This window comes from Paralichthys olivaceus, chromosome 11 (assembly GCF_024713975.1).
Source record: "Paralichthys olivaceus isolate ysfri-2021 chromosome 11, ASM2471397v2, whole genome shotgun sequence".
Lineage (NCBI taxonomy): Eukaryota > Metazoa > Chordata > Actinopteri > Pleuronectiformes > Paralichthyidae > Paralichthys > Paralichthys olivaceus.
Window position 1 is genome coordinate 686,738 of NC_091103.1, and position 25,511 is coordinate 712,248.

Below are 25,511 nucleotides of genomic sequence, written 5' to 3' on the forward strand. Positions count from 1 at the left end.
TGTGTGTGTGTGTGTAGATGTGAATGAGTGTGTGCAGTCCCCAGGAGTGTGTTTGGTGGGAGAGTGTGTGAACACCATGGGAAGTTACAGGTGTGTGTGTCCGTCTGGGTACCGGAGTAGCGGCGAGCAGACCAGTTGTACAGGTAATGGCGACTTCCTGTTGTTGTTTGGTACTGATGTTAACGCTCAGTGACTTCAGCCGCTCGCTCTCGGTCGTCCACAGACATCGACGAGTGCCAGCTGAACCCCTGCAGGAACGGTCGCTGTGACAACACGCCAGGCAGCTACAGGTGTGTCTGTCGCCTTGGTTACAGGCTCACAGGCAACACCTGCACAGGTAAAGATGCTCTGTAGCATCTGATGAGATCAGACACGTGTTAATATTCAATCACATGAAACAAAAGAAACGCAAATGAGTTTGTGTGTGTGTGTGTGTGTGTGTTTCAGATGTGGATGAGTGTGACGACCCTCTGCAGTGTCCTGGTCAGGAGTGTATCAACAGTCAGGGATCGTACCGCTGTGCGTCCTGTCAGCCTGGATATGGACTTATCAACCAACTCTGCACAGGTAACACACACACACACACTTGTTGGATGACGAATCAAAAGCAGGAAGCTGTCACAATGTGAAAACTACAGACCTGGTGGTCAGAGGTCAGAGGTCACTCAGCTTCAACACTGGGAAAGAGAAGAAGACAAATGGAGGACCCATAACTCCCCAACAACAACAATCATATCTCTTGTAAAGATCACAGTTAAAATACAACATATAAATTATATAATAGTAGTAATAGTGTATTTGTTCTTTCTGAGAATCATGTCTCAGTGTCGTTCTTCAGGTGTCACTGATTCTTGCTGATAAATCCAAACCTCTCTGTTGTGTCGTCTGCAGACATCAACGAGTGTCGTCAGAATCCCTGCTCCAACGCTCGCTGTGAAAACACACCCGGGAGCTACCGCTGTGTCTGTCGCCACGGTTACAAGCTCCAGAACAACACCTGTACAGGTAAAGACAGAGGAGATGAGCCTCAACACTGACTCCAGTGTCACGTCTGTTCACAGATCAAGCTACAGTCTGTTAGTTAGCATAACGACTGGAGTGTGTGTGTGTGTTTGTGTGTGTGTGTGTGTGTGTTTGTTCAGACATAGACGAGTGTGCGGAGCCATCTCAGTGTCCTGGTCAGATGTGTGTGAACACGGTGGGATCATACCGCTGTGTGTCCTGTCGACCAGGATACACACTGACCAACAGACAGTGTACAGGTACACGTAAACACACAGACACACACACACACACGCACACACACACACACACACACTGCCCTCCCTCACCTCTCTCTCTCTCTGCAGATGTAAACGAATGTGAGAACAGTGAGTCTTGTCCTGGTCAACAGTGTGTGAACACAGAGGGATCATTCAGCTGTATGGACTGTCAGCAGGGGTACCACAGTGTGAACGGAGTGTGTACAGGTACACACACACACACACACACACACACACACTTTCCATTTTGAAAAACGTTAAGACAGCGTCTAAACCTCGACATTGTGGGATGATATCAAAATGAAATGTCATCTGTGTGTGTGTGTGTGTGTGTGTGTGTCAGATGTGGACGAGTGTGTGCAGGTCTCTCAGTGTCCAGGTCAACAGTGTGTAAACACTGTGGGATCGTACCACTGTGTGTCCTGTCAGCCTGGATACAGCAGCAAAGATGGCTCCTGCCAAGGTAACACACACACACACGCAGACACACACACACACACACACACGCAGACACACACACACACAGACACACAGACAGACACACACACACAGTTGCTGTATCAGTGAATAAATAAAAGTAGTAAGAATGCCACGCCCCCTCTCTGTCCTGCAGATGTGGACGAGTGTGCGAGCGCTGGGGCGTGCGACGCCGAGCGAGAGTGCGTGAACACCGTCGGCTCGTTCAGGTGCAATTGTCTGCCTGGGTATCGAACCTCCGTCCTGGGGAGGCAGTGCAGAGGTGAGAGATAAAACCATCGGACACCTGAGTAGAAACCAGGCTGGAAATAAAGATGGACGACATGACGACCTTTAAATAAAGCAGAATCAAGGTTCATAGGGTCAATGAGTTTTAACGTGTGTCCTCAGATATTAACGAGTGTCTGGAGGGAGATTTCTGTTTCTCCAGAGGCGAGTGTGTGAACACGCCTGGATCCTACACGTGTGTGTGTTCTCAGGGATTCACGCTGAGCGACAACAGGACGTCCTGCCTCGGTGAGTTCAGCGTCATGAATCTAAAATAAAACAAGAAGAACTTTGAAATCAAACAGGGGGAACTTTCCTCTTCATAGTTGTGTAGTTGTTGTTGTGATGTGAGCAACTCCACTGCAGTTGAGTTCCAGCTAAAACCATAAATATTCAGACTTGTGCGTCTGTTGTCCAGAAACACTGAACAGAAGAGTTGTGTATTAGAGTTGTTGAAACAGTTGTTGGAAACACACACAGCTCAGTTCATCTGTTTCAGGGCTGATGTAATGCTGATGTCATCTTTGGCCTGTGCTCATGAGGAAGTGTAGACATGTGTGTGTGTGTGTGTGTGTGTGTGTGTGTTGCTTGTAGTGACGGCCTCTCTCTCTCTGCAGATGTGGATGAGTGTGAAAAGTCGGGTGTGTGTGTGGACGGCCGCTGTGTGAACACTGAGGGCTCCTTCTACTGTCAGTGTCAACCCGGCTTCACCACCAACCCTGAGAGGACCACCTGCCTCGGTGCGCACACACACACACACACACACACACACAGGTCATAGGTCACTAAGGTTTGAAAGGACACAAACGTTTGTTGAAGATGTCTCGTCTGTTTCTTCCAGATGTTGACGAGTGTGTAGCGTCGGGGGGGTCGGTCTGCAGCTCGCAGCGTTGTGAAAACACCATTGGTTCGTATCGCTGCCTCGCTTCCTGTGAGCCGGGCTACCAGGTGTACCAGGGCGGGTGTGAAGGTGAGTCCTCGCTGTCGCGGAGTCGTGACGCACAAACTGACACTGAGGGCAGCATTTCCTGTTTCACAGTAAAAGTCCTCCAGAGAAGTGAAAGGGTAAAAGAGACAGAACACAGGAAGGAGTCTTGGTGAGAAACAGGTTTGAGATCAGACTGAACAAACACTGAAGCGTTTTCACAATAAAACCAGAGAAAATCTAATTTATTGTGACAGGAAAATATGGACACCTGAATAAATCATGAATCTTTGTTTCCTTTCTTTCTTCTTCTCATTATGTCAATATTACACTTCCTGTATTTCCTGCAGATGTTTTATGTACACTTGTTTTTCCATTTGCTGCAGTAGAGAGAAAGTAGTTTACATCTAAAGAGATTTATTTGAACTTAAAGAGACGAGTGTAACTGTCCGTCTGTGTCGTCTCCGTCAGATATTGACGAATGTGCCAATAGGACGGTGTGTGGGGACCACGCCTTCTGTCAGAACCTGATCGGGACGTACCTGTGTGTGTGTGACCAGGGCTTCACCTCCACCGCAGACACAAAGTCCTGCGTCGGTACGTGTTCGTCACCAGACGTTTCACATCACAGCCGGAATACATCGACATAAAAGAGACAAGAGGACGTCCTCATTAAGAGGAATTCAATTTGTTTGGTCTCTTGATTTGTGGTTGAAATCAGATTTTAAAATGAAACACATAGTGTGACGTGTGTTGTTGTTGTGGGTCTGTGATACGACCACAATCTGTCCACATTAAAGTGAAAGCGTCAGCAGAACGAGAGCTGAGACATGTGAGGACAGAAACACGTCCTGATCCAGCTCTGCAGCGTTAACACAGTTGTTGCTTTTTGACGTGTTCACTCATCTTCTCCGTCCTCGTCTCTCAGATGAGGACGAGTGTGTGTCTCTGGCCGGTGTGTGTGGTTCGGCTCGCTGTGAGAACGTGGAGGGATCCTTCATGTGTGAATGTGACCACGGAGAGTTTGACATGACGACGAGAAAGTGTGTCAGCACTGTACTTCCAGGTACACACACACACACACACACACACACACACACACACACTTATGATAAATACGTTTGGTCTCTGCAGATCTTAAAGCTCGTATCTTATTCTCTAAACATGTTCAGAAAGTCTTCATGTGTCTGGAACCTTGGATCTAGAATAAGAGACGGATCGAGGTTGTAACCACAACCTCTTCTTTCTTCTCCTGCAGCAGAGATCGTCCCCAGCTACCCCTCCTCCTCTTCTTCCTCCTCTTCTTCCTCCTCTTCTTCTTCTTCCTCCTCCTCCTCTGTCTTTCATGTCAGTGGGGTGGAGTTGGACCAAGTGCTGCCCCCGCTCCCCGCCGCCCGTCCTGGCGAGCTGAGGGAGTGCTACTACAACCTGGCGGAGCGAGGGACCTGCAGCCTGCTGGCCACCAACACCAGCCAGCAGGAGTGCTGCTGCACAGTGGGCGAGGGCTGGGGGCTGGGCTGCCAGTACCACCCCTGCCCCCCCACCGACACAGGTGAGACACAGGAAGTTAATCTGGGCCTTTGTAAAGCACCAATCAGAGCCAAGGGGAGTGGCTATAGCCTGTTCTGTTGCTGTGGTTACCATGGTGACTCGTTGTGTGATAAACTGTTTCACCAACACGTCAGTTAAAGACTTTTGTTTCTGTGCAGCCGAGTTTCTGTCTCTGTGTCCCAGTGGGAGAGGATACGTCACAACTGGACCAGGAGCCTTCAGCTACAGAGGTCTCACACACACACACACACACACACACACACACACACACACACACACACACACACACACACACACACACACTCCTGCTCTAAACACTGTGTTCTCTCTCCAGATGTGGACGAGTGTAAACGTTTCCACCCAGAGGTGTGTAAGAACGGAGTGTGTGTCAACAACATCCCCGGATACAACTGCTACTGCTCCAGTGGATATGTTTACAACAGCACGCTGCTGGAGTGTGTCGGTAAAAACACACACTCTCACACACACACACACTCTCTCACACACACACACACACACACACACACACACACACACGAGCACCACACACATTGATGAAGTGTGTTTGTGTCTCAGATCACGATGAGTGTGAGGAGGAGAGTTGTGTCGGAGGAGTGTGTGTGAACACGGTGGGATCGTATTACTGCAGCTGTCCGCCGCCTCTGGTGCTCGATGACACGCAGCGAAACTGTGTCAACTCCTCCCACCTCACCGTGGGTAAGACTTCATCCCTCCATCCTCTCACTTCACTTCTTCTTCTTCCTCTTCTTCTGTTCATACTGTGTCTTCACTCGTCCATTGAGCTTCCAGACACAGATCATGTCTCTCTCTCTCTCTCTCTCCCCCCCCCCCCCCCCTCCAGATGAGAACATGTCCGTGTGCTGGCAGCACGTCTCTGCTGACCTCATGTGTCAGAGCCCCCTGCTGGGCGCTCAGGTCACCTTCACCGACTGCTGCTGTCTGTACGGGGAGGGCTGGGGGATGGAGTGCGCCCTCTGTCCCTCCACCGACTCCGGTAAAAAATACAAATACACTCACTCTGTGTTGTGACACACACACACACACACAACACAACACAAACTGTACAGAGGTGATTAAAGCTGCAGTTAGTGATGTATGACCAGCAGAGGGCAGAGGTGATTTAAATCAGTGCAGCTTTAATGATGTCACCGACCTGTCAGCGTTCTCCTTCTCTCTGCAGACGACTACGCCTTTCTCTGCAGTTCCTTCCCTCCTCCTCTTTTTCCAAGTTTTCCGGATTCGAGTGGATCAGAAACAGGAGTGAGACGAGGAGTCGGACGAGGAGGAGCAGGTGGTACGAACATTCACTTAATTCATTTATTATCAATTCATTTGACTTTTTTCTCCTTTATTCCTCCTTTTTCATTACAGTTACTTTCAATTATGTTTGATTGAGTTAATTTGATTCTTTTTATTCTCCTCCTCCTCAGCTCCTCCTCATTTCCCTCCGTACACTCCTGACTCCTTCCCTCCAGCTGTGGTTCCCGGCAGAGACTTCAGTCGTCCTGACTATGACGATTACTCTCCAGCAGGGGGCAGCAGGTCAGACTTCAGGACTCCTTCGTCCTATGGCAGACCTGAGTACAGGTGAGTGGACAATGAGAATCAGCAAATAACAGTAAAAATTATAAAAGTTCCTTTAAGGTAAATAAAGTATCTGGACAAGGAGCAAAAGTAAAGAACGACTGACAGAAGCTGAAGTCTCAAAGAAGTCAAACTCCTTCATGTGAGATGATTCACGATAAAAGAAATATCGTGTGTCGATCACATCTGGAGCTTTGACTCTCGTTCTGGACAGATGTTGAAAACATATAAAAGCGTCATCGTCGTCCTGATGTTAAACAATCTGACCCTGTATTTTTACTTCCTGTGATGTCATTTCCTGGAGAATCTTCAAACGCGTCATATAAACCTTGAACAGCCTGAACGTGTGAACGAGCGTCTGATGTGTTCACGTGTGTCTCTGTCTCTCAGCACTGGTTTCTACTCTGAAGGAGACTACTCCTCCCCTGACGGGCCCCCACCCAGGCCTCCGTCCTTCCGCCTCCAGCCGGACCCCCGGGCTGAGACCGCGTTCGGGGCCCAGCCTCCTCCTCCATCCCAGCCGGACGGCCCTCCTCTCAGCCTGGCTCCGCTGCCCGGGGCTCCTTACGATGACCAGGAGGAGGAGGAGGAGACGTGGAGGTCAGGGCCGCCGTTCCCACCATTCACTGAGCGGAGAGGAGGAAGAAGAGGAGGAGGAGGAGGAGGAGCACCGAGGAGGGTGTATGAAAGTGAGAAGCCAGATTTGAAAAACGAGTTTGAGGAGGAGAAGAGTCATCTCTCCCTCTGACATCTCTCCTCCATCTTGTCTCCAGGGCGATACGAGTCGTATGCCGGCCTGAGCGCAGCAGAGGATTGTGGGATATTGCACGGCTGTGAGAACGGCAGGTGTATTCGCGTGGCGGAGGGTTACACCTGTGACTGTTACCAAGGATACGAACTGGACATGACCTCCATGACCTGCATAGGTACGAAGAGACGGCTGCTCAGAGGAAGACGTTGGTCCTGAACAACTAAACGATTTCTGTCACTTTTACATTCAGCAGTTAAAACTTTTTGAAATAACTTTGAAATAAAGCTCGTTGTTTATATCCGAGTTAAGTTGAAGGAGACACGGAGCGATGAAGTACTGACTTCAACGTAAAGGAAGGGGAGGAGGAGGAAACATGAGGAACACATGAAAGAAAAACGTGTTCACATTTGAATAAATACACGTTTGTCTAAATATTACAGCAGATACACATTTTGAATAATAATAATCATAATGATTAATATAACATATTAATAATAATTTTATTGCATGTTTGTGTTTGCAGATGTAAACGAGTGTGAGGACGGCGTCAGCGTCGAGTTCCCGTGTGTGAACGCTCGCTGTGTCAACACCGACGGCTCGTTTCGCTGCGTCTGCAGGAGAGGATACGTCATGTCCCGCCGACCCAACCACTGCGTGGCCGCATAGACGCCGTCGCACCAGACCGAACCCGACCAGGACAAACCTGGGACTGGACCCGGAGACAGACTGGGTCGGACTACAGGAGACTAAACTGGTCTGGGTTTTACTTCAGGACCAGATTTGACAAACTTTACTCAACCAGGATAAAACGTACTGGACTTAAAAACTGTAGATTGCACTAAACTAGGCCGAGCTGAACTGGGCCGGGTCAGACTGTATATTCAGAGTCAATTTATCCGACAGTCAGTTTCAGTCCGGCCCGGTTTATTTGACCCAGAAACTGAAACCAGGCTTATAGTACAAATCAGACTAGCTCTAATTAGCCTCGCAATACAAATCAGGCTAAACCAGGTCACACGTCACATGTTCCTGACGACGACGACACATCAGGACGTTTGTTGTTTTTTAAAATGTCTGAAGAAAAGACGTGCAGAGTTGTGAAGTAGAAGAAGAAACGGTTTGAGTTTGATTGTTAATGTTATTGTTGTCAGAACAACGTTAGCGTCAACGAATGGTCGTGTTCATCATCAGTTCTTTATTTTCTGGATTCGTTGATGAATTGTTTGTTTAGTAAAATGTTAGAATTTCACTTTTCCAGAAACCAAAGGTCTCAGTTCAGGTGTAGTTCACCTGCACATTTCATTTCACAATGTTTTACAACACGAAGTCACATTTTCAGATATTTTCATCGAAGCAAAGATTTGAAGCGAGTTCACTCAAACGATCGATAATCAAAGTGACAATTATTTTCCCGTCAGTCATCGATTCATCCGCAGCTCTGATTGTTATAGATGTGTTTTCACAGAGGAGCTCAGGTTGGATTTTCATTCTGATCATTGTATCTACAACTTACACTACACACATACATTTATATACACATCGATATTAAACAGCAGTGATTGAGAGAATGATTGAGTCATCTACAGACGTGACAACAGAAAAATCGTCTGACTTAATTAATGAAGGTTTACACGATAAACGATGTTTTTATGAGACATGCAGCAGAGAAATTCCATTTTTTTCACTGAACCCAGCTGTGATTTCTGACCACGCTGCTTCACTGTAGACGAGTCACGTCATCGTCTTGTCTCGCTGACAGAAAGTTACTGAAGAAGTTTTCAGACATCGACTCTAGAAAATATCCAGAGAAGGTGTCTGGACAGTTTCTCATGTGAAGCAGGAGATCGTCCGGGTCCGACTCGTTTCTAACAACAGGAACATGTGCGGAACGTTCATTCCAGAAGTTTCCACACATTTTCCTGATGTTTCCTCTCATGGACTCACTCTGACATGTTCCAGATATTTTACCAGGAGGCTGCAGGAGAAGATCCAGAAAATGTCCAGAGACACTGACTCACATACAGAACCTGCACAACATGTGAGGAACATTTGAGGAACATGTGAGGAACACGTGAGGAACACGTGCAGAACCTCAGCAGCTTTACTGAAACACTGATGAAGAGTTTATGTCCTGTTGATTCATTTCATTTGACCTCCTGACCTGAGGGTGGCGCTCTGCTGAGTCAGTGATTCTGGAGGAAACTTATCCCAGTTTGCTTGATTAGATTTATTTCACGATCTTTGGTTTAAAATGATCAAATTCTAAAACACTGAGTCTAAAAAACGTTTGATTCTCATGTGACTGAATCTCCAGAGTGACCATCACAGGCAGTTTCTTTATTTCACATTTCATGTTCAATTCTATTTTATTTGTATCGCGCTAGTTTGGTGAACGCTCTAAATACTACATTACCCATAATTCCACTCATGAGCTGCTGGAAGCTGCATCCAGTCACATTGTGTAAATAGTGATTTGCATAATCTGTTTCAGCTTGTAAGAGTTTGTGTTTGATTAACTTCCTGTTGTAGTTAACGAGCTGATTCCTCCTCAGTATAACGTGCACTGTACCTTCCACACACACACACTCACACACACACACACACACAGACACACACAGACACACACAGCAGATTGTGTTATTAGTGTTTGAATTGTCGTCTCTGGTGTTTTTTTTAAACTGCTCATTTTAATGTTTAATGATTCACTTTTGTATTGTTGTGGTTTGTATGTCAAGAAATGAAAATATATTTGCACACACACTTTCAGTGAAACTGTGTTTGTGTGTTTTGTTGGTCTGTAGGACGTAGAACAGAGAGGAAGGTTACTGGTTCAAATCCCAACTCCAGCTGCTAAAAGTCTGGTCAGGGAAGAACAGAGGCTCAGTAAGTTACTGAACGTGATGCAAAGGATTCACCAACACAGGCTGCAGGCGACAGATACACAAAACAACCACAGACACACAAAACAACCACAGATACACAAAACAACCACAGATACACAAAACAACCACAGATACACAAAACAACCACAGATACACAAAACATACACAAAACAACCACAGATACACAAAACATACACAAAACAACCACAGACACACAAAACAACCACAGACACACAAAACAACCACAGATACACAAAACAACCACAGATACACAAAACAACCACAGACACACAAAACAACCACAGATACACAAAACATACACAAAACAACCACAGACACACAAAACAACCACAGACACACAAAACCACCACAGATACACAAAACAACCACAGACACACAAAACATACACAAAACAACCACAGATACACAAAACAACCACAGATACACAAAACAACCACAGATACACAAAACAACCACAGACACACAAAACAACCACAGACACACAAAACAACCACAGATACACAAAACAACCACAGACACACAAAACAACCACAGACACACAAAACAACCACAGATACACAGATACACAAAACAACAACAGATACACAAAACAACCACAGATACACAAAACAACCACAGATACACAAAACAACCACAGACACACAAAACATACACAAAACAACCACAGATACACAAAACAACCACAGATACACAAAACAACCACAGATACACAAAACAACCACAGATACACAAAACAACCACAGACACACAAAACAACCACAGACACACAAAACAACCACAGATACACAGATACACAAAACAACAACAGATACACAAAACAACCACAGATACACAGATACACAAAACAACCACAGATACACAAAACAACCACAGATACACAAAACAACCACAGATACACAAAGAAACAAAGTTATACATGGATATGAACGATTGTTTGTTTGTTTTCACTGGTCCTCTGGTGTTTTAGCATGTTGCTAACGCTAACCTGGTGACGCGCACGTGACACATCGTCCAATCGTCCACCAGCAGCATCACCTGTTTATGTAGATCCAGTTGTAAGCCACTTTATATTGTAGGCCAATCCACACACACACACACACACACACACACTGGCAGCATTAATGGGATTACTGAGGTTCACCCAGTACTGAGGATGAACCTGTGAGCCAGCGGAATATCAGCTTTCGACCAGTATGATGATGAAGTGTGTAGGTGGAACGTTCCCATGATCCTCTTTGGCAATCCTTTTTTTTTTAAACGATAGATTTTATAGAAAAATGTAAAAGCACGTGATCAAAGCTCGATGGAATAAACACGTCTGATCAACGGACTCAGTACAAACACTTCATGAAGGAAATAAAACCTGCTGGAGAAGTGACCAGGAGCATATTCATGACGTCACAGTGTTTGTGATCAGCTGCTTTTAGAAAACGAGTATAAGCACTGGCTGAAACACGCCACTTATTACCCAGAAGCCTTTGCTCCGCTCTTTCAGACGTTATGGGCCGGCGTTGAGTCAGAGCGGTGGTGACCCAGATCTGATGGAGGTGAGCGGGTCGACTGTGTGAACGGTGTCAGGAACAAACAGAATCCAGACTTAGTGACTTTATCTCAGGATATTTTAGCTCAGATTATCTGCAGCATCGATTCCCTGACGATCACACACAGTGAAGAGGAGAAGGAAGTGAACAAGTGAAGTGAACAAGTGAAGTGAACAAGTGAAGTAAACAAAGTACAATGAATAAAGTGAAGTAAAGTAAAGGACACGAGGACCTAGATATTCAGATCTTATGAAACAGCAGATGTAGGTGAGACTGACCTGAGCGTCTGAGGTGAGATTATGTCAGTGTGTGTGTTCTTGTGTGTGTGTGTGTTCTTGTGTGTGTGTTATTGTGTGTGTGTGTGTGTGTGTGATGCTGAAGCAGCATCTCAGTTTATTTCATCAACACAACGATGATGAAATCTAAACTAAAACGAACATTGAATCAAAGTTTGACTCAAACTATGATGAGAGGACAACTCGTGATGATGATGCAGTGTTGCCATGGTAACCTAGACGCTGCAGTTTGGACACGACACGTTTTATTTGATTTATTTACTGATGATGACGAGTTGTTCGAGGTCCAGAGGATGAAAAGCTGCAGAGACGAGCTTCAGATCTACGGTGGCCTACATCTGTCGCTGTCCCAATCAATAGAGATGATGCTGGAGGAGGAAGTCAATCCGCATGATGATTGGCTTGTCCTGCAGGCTCTGCCCCGCCCCCTCTGTGATGACAGGGGATAAATGACCGGAGCGACGCCTCAGAGCCTCGATCCGTCTCCATCTGCTTCTTCGGACTTCAGAAAAACTTTTCGTCTCTGTGGAAGTTTCTATCCATATTTCCCACATTGTCACTGGACATTGAAGTATCTTTGGAAAAGCTCTGTTTTCCTGACTGAGATCAGAGTGTGTGAACACAGCACTGAGGCCCTGCTGTTGAACCAGGTTCAGGTTCAGGACCAGGATCAGGATCAGGTTCAAGACCAGGTACAGGTTCAGGATCAGGTTCAGGATCAGGATCAGGCTCGGGAACAGGATCAGGATGGAGCTGAAGGATTTCTGTGTGATGGACGAGCGTCAGCTCTTCGCTCCTCAGCGGTGAGAAACTCACTCACACATGAATTATAATAATAAACTGTATTTATATAAAAGTTCTTCAGGAGGAAACAGCTGACGGATGAAATGAGAACAAAACTAAAGAATAATTAAAACAGATGAAATCATATAAATGATCTATTTACTTTTTTACTCATTAAAATAACTGAACCTGTGCATTTGCTTTGATTTATTTATATTATTTATTATATATTTATATGATATATTTATATTATTTGTATATTTATTATATATTTATATTATATATTCCAAGTTTCTTCCTGTAATCAGTATCAGGACGGTGGTGTATGGAAGATGATTAGTGCCATGTACAATGGTTAAAGGTTTTTTCTTTATTTCTGAGAATTTTATTTTTCTGTTTTTCAATAAAACACTTTTGTAGTTTAGTTCCCGTCACTCACACTGATTCATTTTCATTCAGCCTTCTGGACTCCACCTCCTCTTCCTCCTCCTCCGCTGACGAGGCTCATTCTCCAGCCTCCTTCCTCCACTCCTCCCCCCTCAGTCCCCCATTCGCTCTGGACGCCACTCTCGCCCTCAGCCCCTCTCACCCGGGTTTCCTCCTCGTCAGCCCGGCCTCCTCCTCCTCCTCCTCCGTCAGCCTCCTCTGTGGAGCAGCAGAGCCCGACTCTCCCACAGGATCTAGTTCCAGTGGCGGAAGTGGCGGAGGCGGGGCTATGGGGTCCCACTCGGACTCGTTCTCAGCGCAGGTGAAAAACTTTCCTCATATTTTCATTCTTTCCTTTGTTTTGTTTTCTCAACACAGCAACAAGTATTTTTATCTTGTTTTATTTTAAAGACTTGGTTACATTTACCCGGGATGGAGTAAAGTTACAACAAGAACAACAAGAGTAAAGTTACAACAAGAGTAAAGTTACAACAAGAACAACAAGAGTAAAGTTACAACAAGAACAACAAGAGTAAAGTTACAACAAGAGCAAAGTTACAACAAGAACAACAAGAGTAAAGTTACAACAAGAGCAAAGTTACAACAAGAACAACAAGAGTAAAGTTACAACAAGAGTAAAGTTACAACAAGAACAACAAGAGTAAATAAAGTTTTTGAGGAGTTTCAGCACATTTAACGACGTGGGCGTGTCTTCTGTCCGCAGGTGGACTCCATCCTGAGGGGGGACTACTTGACACCAGGGGGCGCTGCAGGGCCCAAGAGGCTCTGTCTGGTGTGTGGAGACTTTGCCTCCGGGTATCACTACGGAGTGGCGTCCTGCGAGGCCTGCAAGGCGTTCTTCAAAAGAACCGTCCAGGGTGAGGAGTGTGTGACATCATCATTCAGACTGATCCTTTGATCCAGTGACTGTAGTTAAAGTAAACAGATGAATATATGACGACACGTCTGGAGCGTGACGCTGCGTCAACGTGACGCTGCGTCAACGTGACGTCGTCTTAATCTGAATCTGACCTGATGAAACTGAGCCGCGGCCGGTTCTGATGATGTCACTCGTTTACCTATTGATCAGTAAAACCCAGAGTCGGTGAGAAACAGCCTCCGGCCGCCGCTCGTCAATATCCTGTTAACGGACTCTGAGGTTTTCAGCCCCAGTAAACACTTGGCTGTGGGGGGGGGGGGGGGGTGGACGGACATATAGATTTCTGTGAGAAGAGAAAACGTGCACGGAGGGAATCAAACTAATTAATGTTTCATCACATGATCGACTCATTAAAACCTCATCGTCCACGACTCATCTCTCAATAAAGTTTCCTGTCGTTGCCCAGGCAACATCGAATACAGCTGTCCAGTAACGAGCGACTGTGAGATCACGAAGAGGCGGAGAAAGGCCTGTCAGGCCTGTCGCTTCCAGAAGTGTCTCCAGGCCGGGATGATGAGGGAGGGTAAGACAGACACACAACACAGACACAGAGACACAACAGACACACAACGACCACACAGAGACAGACAACGACCACACAGAGACACAACACAGAGACACAACAGAGACACAACACAGAGACACAACAGAGACACACAACAGAAACACAACAACAAGGTAAACCGGTGTGTGTCTGTGGTGCAGGGGTGCGTTTGGACCGGGTCCGAGGGGGACGACAGAAGTACAAGCGGCGGGTGGAGACAGGGAGGTGCAGTCACCTGATCAGCAGCAGTGAGTAAACGTTCATCATGTGACTCACACGTCGTCCAATCAGCTGCTGTTATTGACCTCACGTCCGTCTTTCAGGAAACAAGATGATTTCACACCTGCTGCTCACTGACCCCGCCCCACTGGCTGCCAATCAGGACAGTTCGACCAATGACAGCAGCCTGTGCGCCCTGCTGACCCTGTGTGACCTCCTGAACCGCGAGCTGCTGGTTCTGATTGACTGGGCCAAACAGATCCCAGGTAAACGCCCACAAACGCGTTCTGACGTTTTTATTCTCTTCAGTCATGTGAACTGACACCTGCTCTGCCCCGCCCCCTCCCAGGCTTCTCCGGCCTGTCATTGGTCGATCAGATGTCTCTGTTGCAGAACGGTTGGATGGAGGCGCTGCTGGTGGGTGTGGCCTGGCGATCGCAGGGCGCACCAGGGGAGGAGCTGGTGTTTGCCGGGAACCTGCGGTTGGACGAGGGCCAGTGTCGATCGCTGGGATTGGCCGAGCTGTACGAGGCGCTGCGTCACCTGACAGTGAAGTACCAGCTGATGAGCCTGAGTCCTGAGGAGGTGGTGACGCTGAAGGCCATGGCACTGGCCAACTCTGGTACACACATGTACACACATGTACACAGAGACACATGTACACACAAGTACACAGAGACACATGTACACACAAGTACACAGAGACACATGTACACACATGTACACAGAGACACATGTACACAGAGACACATGTACACAGAGACACATGTAGACACATGTACACAGAGACACATGTACACACATGTACACAGACACACATGTACACAGAGACACATGTACACACATGTACACAGAGACACGTGTACAGGTTTGCTGACGTGATGAAAAGGGTGGAGCCAACTTGACGAGCAGAGAAGGTTCACAGACGCACATCGTTACAACAACAACATTAAAATCTACTGAAGCATCAACTCTCATTGATTTACAATTAGAGGAGCAGATGTGTTGTTAGTGTGTGTGTGTGTGTGTGTGGGGGGGGGGGGGGGTATTGATATTGATCAGTGGCTGTGGGCTGAAGCTTCACTGTATTGATTAGCTCCAGACATTTAGTTTGTTTTGGAAATGGAGTGTGTGTGTGTGTGTGTGTGTGTGTGTGTGTGTGTGTGTGTGTGTGTGTGTGTGTGTGATACAGACTCTCAGTGTTGTGGCTTCAGTGGCTAATGCTAACAGCGCTAACAGTGGCCACTGATCAATATCAGCCCTGTCAGAGCAGTGGTGCATGCTGGGATGCTGGTTGGTTCCTTCCAGCTGAGGTCTGGTCGGTCTCCCACCGTCTGAGACTCAGATCAATAATATTGATCAACTGGATCGATCACACACACACACACACACACACACACACACACTCTTCTATTGTGTGAATATTGATGTTCAGACCGTTGAGACACATTAGCTGTGTGTGTGTGTGTGTGTGTGTGTGTGTGTGTGTGTGTGACCTTGACCTCGTTCACCACTTCACTGTGACCGAGCTCATGTGACGCTGATGTTTGCAGATGTGAAGGAAAACATGTATATTACAGTGAACACACACACACACACACACTTTAAACAGTTTGAAGTGTGTGTGTGTGTGTGTGTGTGTGTGTGTAAATATAACCCAGTGATTCGTGTTGTTCATCCTCTGACTGTTTTTACTAACAGGTACAAACCTTGTTTAGTTTAAACACGTTCAGCTCCAAAGTATTGACATAAAATACTTTTACTTCCAAGCAGTACTTGAATACTGTGCCTGAGTAAAAGTACTTACATCGTCTTCCTTCGTCGTGTCCGTCAGACGCTGACCCGGTGGACTGTCCCGACTCGGTGCAGAGGTTCCAGGACGCGCTCCACGATGCGCTGCAGGAGTACGAGTCGTCCCGCAGAGAGCGCCACCGAGCGGGGCGGCTGCTCATGAGCCTCCCGCTGCTGCGACAGGCCGCAGACCGGGCGGTGCGGGCCTTCCTGCGGCTGCACCGCCACCGCCGCGTCCCGCTGCACAAGCTGCTGCTGGAGATGCTCGACGCCAAGGCCTGAGGCTCATCGGCACGTGACAGGAAACGATCCTCAGAGACTGATCAAAGCCTCCTGGTGATCACGTTCAGCCTTTCATCTGTTCAGAGAAGAGCTGAGGACATTAACGTTTCCACTGAAGCTGAATTCAATCTGAAACTCAACTGATGGAAAGTCCCCACGTGGTCTGCAGAGAGGGGGCCTCAGCCCCGAGTCTTCATCACCACCACCACCACCATCATCATCGTTCTTGTTGACTCGGACAAACAGAGAATTCATTTGAAGCCGTTTTAGATTTTACACGTCATGTTTTCTCATTTCGGAGACGTCATGTCGTCCATGTTTATTTGTCACATCTGTTCACAGCTGGATCCCTCAGCTCCGTCATCGTCTGACCCTGGACACGTCTCATGGATACTTCTCTGTGAACTTGTTCTCGGGTTCGAGTGTGTGGTCGTTAACTTTGAAAGGAGGGAACTTATTTTGTTGTTTGTCCAGAAACGATCGATCGTCGGCAGCTGAGGAGTTTGATGAGCTGTTTGTACGGAGGCTTGAATAAAACACGATTCTCGTCTTCATCAGTGTGATTTTATTTTTTATACAAACTGTTGAGACCTGAGATCAGCTGGAACAACACGTGACTGATGAGAATAAATACTGACTCTGTTCAATCACCACAGAAACACTTCAGACAGAAGGATGGTGCATTTGTGTGTCGCAGGAAACCTGGAAATCCTACTGAGAAAAAAATCTAATTTTAATCACAAGAAGAAATTGTTCTTTTCAGTTTAACGTTGGGACGTAACCAACAATCAGATTCATCATCTATTGAATATCAGATATCTCTAAACAATATATGGTGAACAACTCATTTACAGTTTCTATTCATTTTCTGTTAAACGTCACTAAACTATGGAGCCGTGGTGATGAGCTGATCCATTAATCAATGGACCGAATTCATCAAAACCTGTTTTCATAACTGACTTAACTCAGAGTTTTAGTATTTCCTGTCAATTGTTATAAAGTGGTAAAATAAAACAAACCTTTTAGCATTTGTCAATTCTTCATGTTAAGAAACAAAATATCAACATTAGTGGAAAATGAAAGACTGTGACACATGTTCACGTTTGACTCCGTGAAGAAAAGAACAGAGCATGAAGATGTTTTCTTTCATCACGGTTTGATAATTACATTTTATATTTTACTGAACCAAACATACAAATTAGAAAAATAAAGCTTCAATAAAAAACTGGTTTTAACAGACTCAGAGTCAGATCAGTCCGAGGAGGAAGAGATAAAAAGCTACAAAAACACAGATGAAGCTGCAGTAACTTGTTTACGCCACCTGGGGGCAGTGGCTCCATGTTTGGTCTCCACCTGATGAAGAATTCAACACCGGAATCCAGTGAATCACTGATTTCAGCTTCTCGGTCGCTGTGGCTGAAACGTTTAAAAAACAAAGAGGAAGAAACGATTTGTTAAACGTCGCTGGAACGTGACTCGAGTTTATCTGTCGTCTCCGACGGACAGAGTCCGACTCGAGAAGCGAGACAAGAACGTTGGAGGTCAGCTGGAAATCTTTGAAATTTTTGTCAGAGAACAAATTCTTCTCATTCTTTTTTTCAGGGTCCATTTGTCCAATCGGGACAAATTAATAATGATATTTATTTATTTTGAGCTTCTTGTGGTTCTGTGTGTCCCCTTGGCAACCGGTTGCTAGGTTACGAACTGTCGACGAGCCCTTTAACATTCTGATCATGTGAAAATGTATTTTTCATTTTTTAGCTGATTTGCTCTTTAGCGTCTGAGTCTCAGTCAGATCAACCGATCAGAAGCTGGTCTCGTTCATGTGTGGTTTGGGGCTGGTGGGGGGGGCAGCGGAGGGGCCGGTGGGGGGTGCGGCAGGGGGTCCAGCGGGGGGGCCAGTGGAGGGGTTGTCCGGACTTGTGGGGCTCTCTGGTGATGCTTGGATGTCAGCGGGAGACGGTGCAACGCTGCGGCGAGGAGAGACCTGGGTCTGAGACCGGGTTGGGCTTACTGCACAGGGGGTGGGGCTTGTTGGGGAAGTGGGCGTGACCTTGCGATGTGATGAAGAAGAGGATAATGGAGATGGTGACAGCGATGACAAGGATCCGGGGGAATGGCGAGCACCGGGCGACACAGAGAAGGTGGTGGGGGTCCTGAGGCCGAATCTGGCCTCTAACTCGGTGCACACTGCTAAGCTCCGCCTGATGCCCTCCGACCCCGACAGGACCCCAAACCCTGAGCTGGCAGCTGCCTCCGAACCCTTGGCGAGCTCCTGGCAGCGCTCCACGAAGCTGCCCCTGCGGACAGACCCCCCCTCTCTGTCCCCGTCTGGGTGTCTGTGTGGGCGGGGGCTGCCAGTGGAGTTGTGGCTGTAGGTGTGGCCGGGGACTGCGAGGGTCGGTCCAGCTCCGGCTGAGAGGACGGCGTCTCGTAGAGGTTTGGCTAACGGCACTGAGGACGGAACCTGACGGGGGAGGCTGCCGTGCAGAGAGGCAGATGAACCCGGAGCTCCGGCTCCTCGTCCTCCTGCAGACTGGAGCCGCTCCATCCTGAAGCCATCAGTGAACTGAGAGTGAAGACTGGAAGACAGGAAGTGAGGACAGGAAGTGAGGACAGGAAGTGAGGACAGGAAGTGAGGACAGGAAGTGAGGACAGCGACTCTTTAAAAAGTGATGTATTTATCATAAATTGTGAATACGACAGCTACCAAAACATTTAGATCGCCCCCTGGTGTCTGGATACAGTAAAGGTTATAAACCTCATCCATGTTAACAGATGGGACATGGACCAAACTAAAGAAGTAGACGTTAAATAAATGTTTAAAGATGTTTCTGTGATTTCAGATCGTTCTTCTCTCTCTAATGTTTGTTCAAGTGTTTCTGATCAGTTTGGTTTAATTAGTTATTGATGATATATTTGAGCTTAATTTGTGTTTGTGTGTGTGTGTGTGTGTGTGTGTACCTGCAGGTCGAGGCTCTCGGTGTACTGTCAGGAGTTCTGGTCAGTGCCAGGTCGCACTGGTCCAACAGCTCCAGCAGCTCCTCCTCTGTCGGCCCGCCCAGCGCTGTGAGACGACCAATCAGAGGTGGCGTTACTCTCTGACTGAATCACACTCAAAACAGTTACTCACAAAAATAACAGAGCAATGACAGAACATGTCCCTAATGGACAGACATTGAAGCGTCTGACCTCTGATGTCGACCTTGCCGGCGATCTCCATGGCGGTGGTCAGGTCCCACATCTGGATGCTGCCGTTGCTGTGGCCACTGAAGAGGTAGCGCCGCTGCCGAGAGCCGATACGACTCGAGCCCTCGCACTCGTGGACCATGAAGGCCGTGATGGAGGTGCCGTCCACTGAACGCACCTCACACACCCTGACACACACACACACACACACACACACAGATTGTTTCAATAACAGCGGTACTGATCAAATCCACTCAGGACGTCATATAAAAGCAATAAACGATAATCACACTGATTAAGTCTGAGCATCGCATCTGTCAATCATGAGACATGTGTCCCTCACCTCTTCCCATTGGACGACAGTCTGACGTACAGTTTATCTGTGTCTGGTACGACTCTCTGAATAAAAACCTGCTGATCGTCTCTCTCTCCGTACGGACCTGAAACACACATACACACACACACACACACACACACGAAAATACACATTTTAAGGGTCATTTCTTCCAAATCTCAACAAACTGATTCTTCCCTTCAGTCGTCTCCAGTCAGATATTTCGATCTCCTGTCTGAGAGGGAATGACCCCTGCGTGCATGTTCGTGTGATTGTGTGTGTGTGTGTGTGTACATTACCTATCTCTGTCCCGGCGCTGCAGCCTCCGTGTCCGTCGATGTCGTCCAGGCTGAGGATCTTGAAGGAGGTGAGCGGCGTGGATCCCGGCTGAGTGGAGATCATCCCTCTGAACCGAGTCACCGTCCACGTCCGAACGTGGTTGTTGTCAGCGCAAACTGGAAGACGACAAAAATAAGAATCTGTGCTGACAAACAAACACTCTGCTGACGTGTGTCACTCAAACGTCTCAAGACTCTGACCTGAAATGAGGTGTTTCTCCGACAGCATGATCTTGGTGACGGGGCTGCGGTGGACGGAGAAGGTCTGGAAGAGCTGAGGCCCCGAGCCGACGGTCTCCGGATGCTGAACGATGACTCGGACCGTCCCAGAGCTCGTCCCGTACGCGATCTCGATCCAATTCCCGCTGTCACCTGATCACATGGAATTGGTCGTGAGTGTAAGACGGTCGAGACGTCACTGATCTCTACTGTCTGTGTAAAAACTGTTTCTCAGAAGAACCCGTTCGATGATTCAGTGTTTTGTTTATCAATTTTAACTACATGTAAACTCTTCAGGCCTAAGATTCAGATCGTAGACAGATTCTAAAGAAGCTCTGTGGACTGAACAGAAGGAAGTGTTGTAGCTCCGCACTTGTTTTGGGAGTGAGGTAGACACTGAGGGCGGTGATGGCGTCTTCAGTCGGGTCTCGGTAGAGCTCCGTCACCAGCAGGTCGTTATCCTTCATCCTCAGAGGAAACTTCTGAACATCTGATGGAAACAAACAAACCAGGACCTCACAGACAGCAGCCACTGTTCAAACACAACTTTATTCATCTCATACTTCGGTAACAATGAATCAGTTGCTGCTCAGTTTGAAAATTAAAACCAAAGGACTGGCATCTGAACAGCTTTGAGCCGAACCCACCCACCACTATCGGTTCTTACCGATGTAGTAGATGGATCCATTGTTGCACCCGAGGATGAGGAAGGAGCCGGCGGTGTCGTAGCTGCTGATGGGAACAACATCCTGGTTCTGCACAGAGACGACAGAGAACGTCACAAATCATCTGCACGGTTCCGTGTGCTGTCAGTGAATCTTTGAACTGAGCAAACTCCGCCCACCTGCCAGTGTTTGGTGACGGCGTTCCACACTCCAACTTTCCCGCTGTGACTGGTGGCGATCAGCTGGTTACCAACGAAGAAGAGCGCCTCCACGGGCACGTTGAGGCTGAAGACGCCTGTGGGACGGAGACACGACCTCAGAACAAACCGTTGCTCTCATATTTGAATTGATTTGTTTATACTGTAAGAAAAACACTACGTACCGATTTCATTTCCGTTGCCATCTGGACAGATGGCCCACAGGATGATCTCCGTCACCGAGGCAACAGCTACCATCTTGTCGTTGTCTCCCAGCGAGCCGCCCATCACCTTAGCGTTGAGCGCAACTCTGTCGATCACCCAATCCAGACGAGGAGAGGTGAAGACCTGCTGCCACCCGGTCGACTCCTTCACCCTGAAAGAGAGAGAGAACAAAGATATGGGAATAATGTGAAATCAGGCTACAAACGTCAACGTGACGTCAAAAACTGAACTCATGATAGAAGTGATTCACCTGTAACACACGACAAACTGTGCGTAGGCCAAAGCAATCCAGTTATGATGACCACAGATGATCCGAACCATGCCAGAGTCTGATGACTGACCTACACACACACACACACACACACACGCACACACGCACGCACAGACACACACAGACACACACACAGGTGGAAATATATAGATCAATCATTGGGAACTATTTCCTCCGGCAACTCGATCCACATTTAAACCTGTGTTGTGTATTTGAGGCAGCAGGTCCGTGTGTGTGTCACAAACTGAAAATAAAGATGGACGACATGTCAGCTTCCAAAAGTGAAGCCAAAACACCTGCCCCTCCCCCTTGTGGCAGACTTCAGTACAGGCTCTAATAGGTTATTATTTGTCGAGATAATAAAAGGTCCTGGAGGAAGTAGAGACGTGTCATGATGTTTACGTTGGGGACACATTCTAATGTCAGGTGTGAACTGATACTGTGTGTGTGTGTGTGTGTGTGTGTGTGTGTGTGTGTGTGTGTGTGTGTTCACCTCCGAACGGCCTCTCTTCGATGCTGGCCCTGCCCATTATTCCAGAGTTGCCCAGGTTGGGGGGCATGGTGTTGCTGCGTCTGACCGGCGCTCTCTCTACAGGTACGACTCGGGAGCCCATGAACTGTGGCCCTGCCACGCTGTGCCGGTTACGACGCTTTGCTGGGTACACTGAGACAACACAGACAGGAAATGAAGCAGGGTTGAGTCTCAGCGAGGCGGGGGCAGGAGAAGTGTTTAGTTCAGGTTCCCTGAGGCGAAGTGAGCGGCATCACAATTTAGGTTAAAGTCTCGTTTCACAACAGAGAAGCATCTTCATCCACTTTCACTGTCAGACATGAACTCTGGACATGTTGTGTAGTCGGTGTTTGTGAAGCAGCAGAATGTCTGATTCGTTCACAACAACAGGAACATGTCGGGAACAGTTCATATCTGAAAGCAGCTTTATTAAATTTAGACATTTCCCTGAGCCATTGTTGAGGAGTGTGTCTCTGGTGGTCTCGGGTGTTTGTGAGGACAGGGTGTTCACCTGGTGGAGGCAGGTAGCCATTGAACAGCACGTTTCCACAGGAAGATCGGTCCAGCTCGTCACACAGCTGCAGTTTACGAACTAGAACAAAACAATTTCATGAGTTAATAGACTGAACGACACACTTGTAGAAAGAGTTGAGCCTCAGTGTCTCACCCAGCGGTGTGATGCCGTAGAACTCTGCCTCGTGCATGAGCATGTGCACGTTGATGGAGCGAGGATGAAGCTCTTTTGTCCGCAGGAAGTTGAGGATGGTAGCAAACAGAGAGGGGTCCCTGTCGATGAAGATCTACGGAGAGAGAGGAGGAACAAAAGGGAGGTTCACACACCAGTGTAACAAGGGTACACACAGACACACACACACAGACACACACAACTTACAGCTCCAGTTTCATCCTTCAGAGTTGAGATCCGACCGCTCAAAAGACTGAAGAGAAGAAGAAAACACAAACCCTCAGTTCAACTGAATTTTCCAGCAGATTGTTTTCTATTCATAAACGATCTTTAGTTCCATCTTCATTCCATCAATGTAAAACCATCAATATTCAGAGTTTGGCTTTGGCAATAACTGCACACAGAGAGTAACTGACCAACCTGGAGAAGAAAGAGTCCGGGACCCAGGTCAGCGTCTGTCGGGAGGTGCTGAACCTGAAGGAGAGCAGATATCAACTCTCTAGTATCAGAGTTACACTGGAGGTTTCTACCCTCTGTCAGTGTGGAGACAAGAAAACCTCCCCCACTGCCGGAGTCTCCTCAAGGCAGCACAGTGTAACATTATCTGAACAACAGCGCCCCCTGCAGTCACATGTGCTGATTCATTCGGGTGATGAAGCAGTTTCCATGTGTAGAAAAAAACAAAGTCTATTAAAGTGTTGAGCTCCGACTGTGTCGTCCCACTGAACTGAAACACACCTGAACGCTGGTTGTTACCCATGATCCTCTGCTTCCTGATATTTTGAAAGTTGAACATTGGAGATAAACTGTGGTTGTTAATGACTGATCTCAGTTCAGCTCCACTCTTCCACTGGAGCTGCTGGAGACTCTCAGGAGATGAACTCAGCGGTGACAGACTCAGGGAGCGAACCTCATGTTTTCCCTTTATCTGCATCTTGTTGTTTTAGTGGGTTTTACCCATCATGCAGTTGCCATAGAAACCGTGTGAACTAGAAACCTGAACTTCCCGGATGTGACCTCCTCCTGCAGTCAGACTGTCAGTGAAGCTCAGCTGAGCTACATGACGCTACATCCGGTTTAAAACCCATCTTTCAAAAGACGCTGGTGTTAAAAACATCTGTATCACAGCTGCTTTAAGTTACAGCGACGCCTAGCTTCACGTTGGTTATTAGTTCCATCATCGGACACAAGGAATGGCTTTGGCTGTGACCTGACGTTACTCTGATTACTTTTAGTTACGTTACTCTGATTACTTACTTTGAGTTACGTTACTCTCTGTGTAATGGATGTTTGATTAAAGTAAAGTATGTTGTGAATGAACAGAAAACAGTGATGCTAACAGTCTGTATCACAATGAAGCCACTCGACCTCAGAACTTAGTTAAAAGTATTTTAAATCGTTTTTAATTCACATACTCGATGTGTATTTACCGACGCCTCAGAGTATTTCAGTCACACCAAACTTTAACTTGGTTCCTGACGTTGGTGAGCTGCGGGACAATGACCTGTCCGATAATGGACGCCGCCGTGCTAGCCATGTAGCTGGTGGCTAACCGGGCTTCGCTCCGACAGGCTCTCACCTCTTCCCGCCGACGTTCAGGTGGATGATGTCCCCGCTCCTCGCCGTGTTCGCCATCCTGTGAAGAGTCCGCGGCTCCACAACAACAACACGTTTACATTCCGTCCATTTTAAGATTTCATTCCGTTTCCGTCCACAAAGTCTGTTTCCGGTCCGGCTCTCTGCAGCTTCCGGTGGCGCAGGGACATAAAACCCGCGGAGGAGTCACTGGATCAGGGAGCGAAAAAAAAACGAACCCTAAACCACGGACTGGAGTCACCGACTGGAACCGGACTACACGTGTTATTAATATATTAATATACTTAAATGTATCATGAGTGGTTTCAATAGACACAACTTTATTGTGAAAACATAAACAAATATATTTAATATGTGATAGTTATAACTTATATATATTTCATTGTATATGTTTAATTAAAGCACATGTACGTGTTTAACGTGACGTTAAATAAAAGATCCAAGTCAAAGTTTATTGTCGATTGTGCCACAGGACAGACACGAGGTACAAGTAGTGTTTCTATCTGAATCACAGTGCAAATATTCATGATGCAACATATAGTACACTATACGTACTCAAATGAAATATAAGTACACAACACATGAGTACTCAATCAAAAGGGGACAATGTAGAAAGGGTATGAACTGCAGTGACTGTAGCACAAACCAGAATTGTGCAAAATAGAATAAGCAGTACACAACCCAAACGTTTAACATTATTATCAGCGAGTACTTCAAG

At 47.0% G+C, this 25,511-nt stretch overlaps 3 protein-coding genes and 1 long non-coding RNA gene across 9 annotated transcripts in view; 2 read left to right on the plus strand and 2 right to left on the minus strand.

Moving 5' to 3' along the window:
* The window catches only part of LOC109647947 (latent-transforming growth factor beta-binding protein 4), a 33,914-nt gene extending 24,310 nt beyond the window's left edge, over positions 1–9,604 (plus strand). For 4 of the 6 annotated variants that reach the window (XM_069533894.1, XM_069533898.1, XM_069533897.1 and 1 more), the window contains 23 exons: positions 18–143; positions 224–337; positions 448–567; positions 892–1,005; positions 1,143–1,262; positions 1,350–1,469; positions 1,606–1,725; positions 1,876–2,001; positions 2,130–2,255; positions 2,624–2,746; positions 2,848–2,976; positions 3,403–3,528; positions 3,860–3,997; positions 4,190–4,483; positions 4,641–4,712; positions 4,817–4,945; positions 5,059–5,199; positions 5,345–5,497; positions 5,684–5,797; positions 5,934–6,090; positions 6,478–6,776; positions 6,861–7,013; positions 7,362–9,604. In XM_069533894.1, coding sequence (XP_069389995.1) covers positions 18–143; positions 224–337; positions 448–567; positions 892–1,005; positions 1,143–1,262; positions 1,350–1,469; positions 1,606–1,725; positions 1,876–2,001; positions 2,130–2,255; positions 2,624–2,746; positions 2,848–2,976; positions 3,403–3,528; positions 3,860–3,997; positions 4,190–4,483; positions 4,641–4,712; positions 4,817–4,945; positions 5,059–5,199; positions 5,345–5,497; positions 5,684–5,797; positions 5,934–6,090; positions 6,478–6,776; positions 6,861–7,013; positions 7,362–7,504 — 3,257 coding nt within the window. In that variant the 3' untranslated portion in view covers positions 7,505–9,604. The remainder of the gene's footprint in view (positions 1–17; positions 144–223; positions 338–447; positions 568–891; positions 1,006–1,142; positions 1,263–1,349; positions 1,470–1,605; positions 1,726–1,875; positions 2,002–2,129; positions 2,256–2,623; positions 2,747–2,847; positions 2,977–3,402; positions 3,529–3,859; positions 3,998–4,189; positions 4,484–4,640; positions 4,713–4,816; positions 4,946–5,058; positions 5,200–5,344; positions 5,498–5,683; positions 5,798–5,933; positions 6,091–6,477; positions 6,777–6,860; positions 7,014–7,361) is intronic. The other 2 variants (XM_069533896.1, XM_069533895.1) reach the window with 2 other exon arrangements.
* On the minus strand, positions 1–16,510 carry LOC138411982 (uncharacterized). The gene is made up of 6 exons (XR_011244470.1): positions 16,298–16,510; positions 5,657–6,080; positions 2,815–3,034; positions 870–997; positions 641–677; positions 1–559 (listed from the first exon to the last, which is right to left on the minus strand). It is a non-coding gene; the product is annotated as an uncharacterized lncRNA (long non-coding RNA).
* Positions 12,040–17,118, plus strand: esrrd (estrogen-related receptor delta). Its single transcript, XM_069533901.1, has 8 exons — positions 12,040–12,381; positions 12,821–13,109; positions 13,512–13,665; positions 14,134–14,250; positions 14,433–14,519; positions 14,595–14,756; positions 14,840–15,112; positions 16,325–17,118. Exons 1-8 carry the CDS (start codon positions 12,326–12,328, stop codon positions 16,561–16,563), a joined length of 1,377 nt encoding a protein of 458 aa, XP_069390002.1. The 5' UTR covers positions 12,040–12,325; the 3' UTR covers positions 16,564–17,118.
* shkbp1 (SH3KBP1 binding protein 1) lies at positions 17,109–24,958 on the minus strand. Its single transcript, XM_069533900.1, has 17 exons — positions 24,777–24,958; positions 23,618–23,671; positions 23,405–23,450; positions 23,180–23,312; positions 23,024–23,104; positions 22,495–22,665; positions 21,981–22,071; positions 21,691–21,881; positions 21,488–21,603; positions 21,311–21,398; positions 21,017–21,133; positions 20,626–20,796; positions 20,386–20,541; positions 20,096–20,192; positions 19,756–19,940; positions 19,528–19,630; positions 17,109–19,145 (listed from the first exon to the last, which is right to left on the minus strand). Exons 1-17 carry the CDS (start codon positions 24,830–24,832, stop codon positions 18,368–18,370), a joined length of 2,634 nt encoding a protein of 877 aa, XP_069390001.1. The 5' UTR covers positions 24,833–24,958; the 3' UTR covers positions 17,109–18,367.
* Between the last annotated feature and the right edge of the window lie 553 nt (positions 24,959–25,511).

Coding starts and splice junctions, on each gene's coding strand:
- shkbp1 (XM_069533900.1), bottom strand. CDS start 24,832: ATGGCGAACACGGCGAGGAGCGGGGACATCATCCACCTGAACGTCGGC. Junction 23,105..23,179: donor CTACGGCATCACACCGCTGG/GTGAGACACTGA, acceptor GTTTTGTTCTAG/TTCGTAAACTGCAGCTGTGT. Junction 21,399..21,487: donor CCGTCACCAAACACTGGCAG/GTGGGCGGAGTT, acceptor GTCTCTGTGCAG/AACCAGGATGTTGTTCCCAT.
- esrrd (XM_069533901.1), top strand. CDS start 12,326: ATGGAGCTGAAGGATTTCTGTGTGATGGACGAGCGTCAGCTCTTCGCT. Junction 13,666..14,133: donor CTTCAAAAGAACCGTCCAGG/GTGAGGAGTGTG, acceptor GTCGTTGCCCAG/GCAACATCGAATACAGCTGT. Junction 15,113..16,324: donor CATGGCACTGGCCAACTCTG/GTACACACATGT, acceptor CGTGTCCGTCAG/ACGCTGACCCGGTGGACTGT.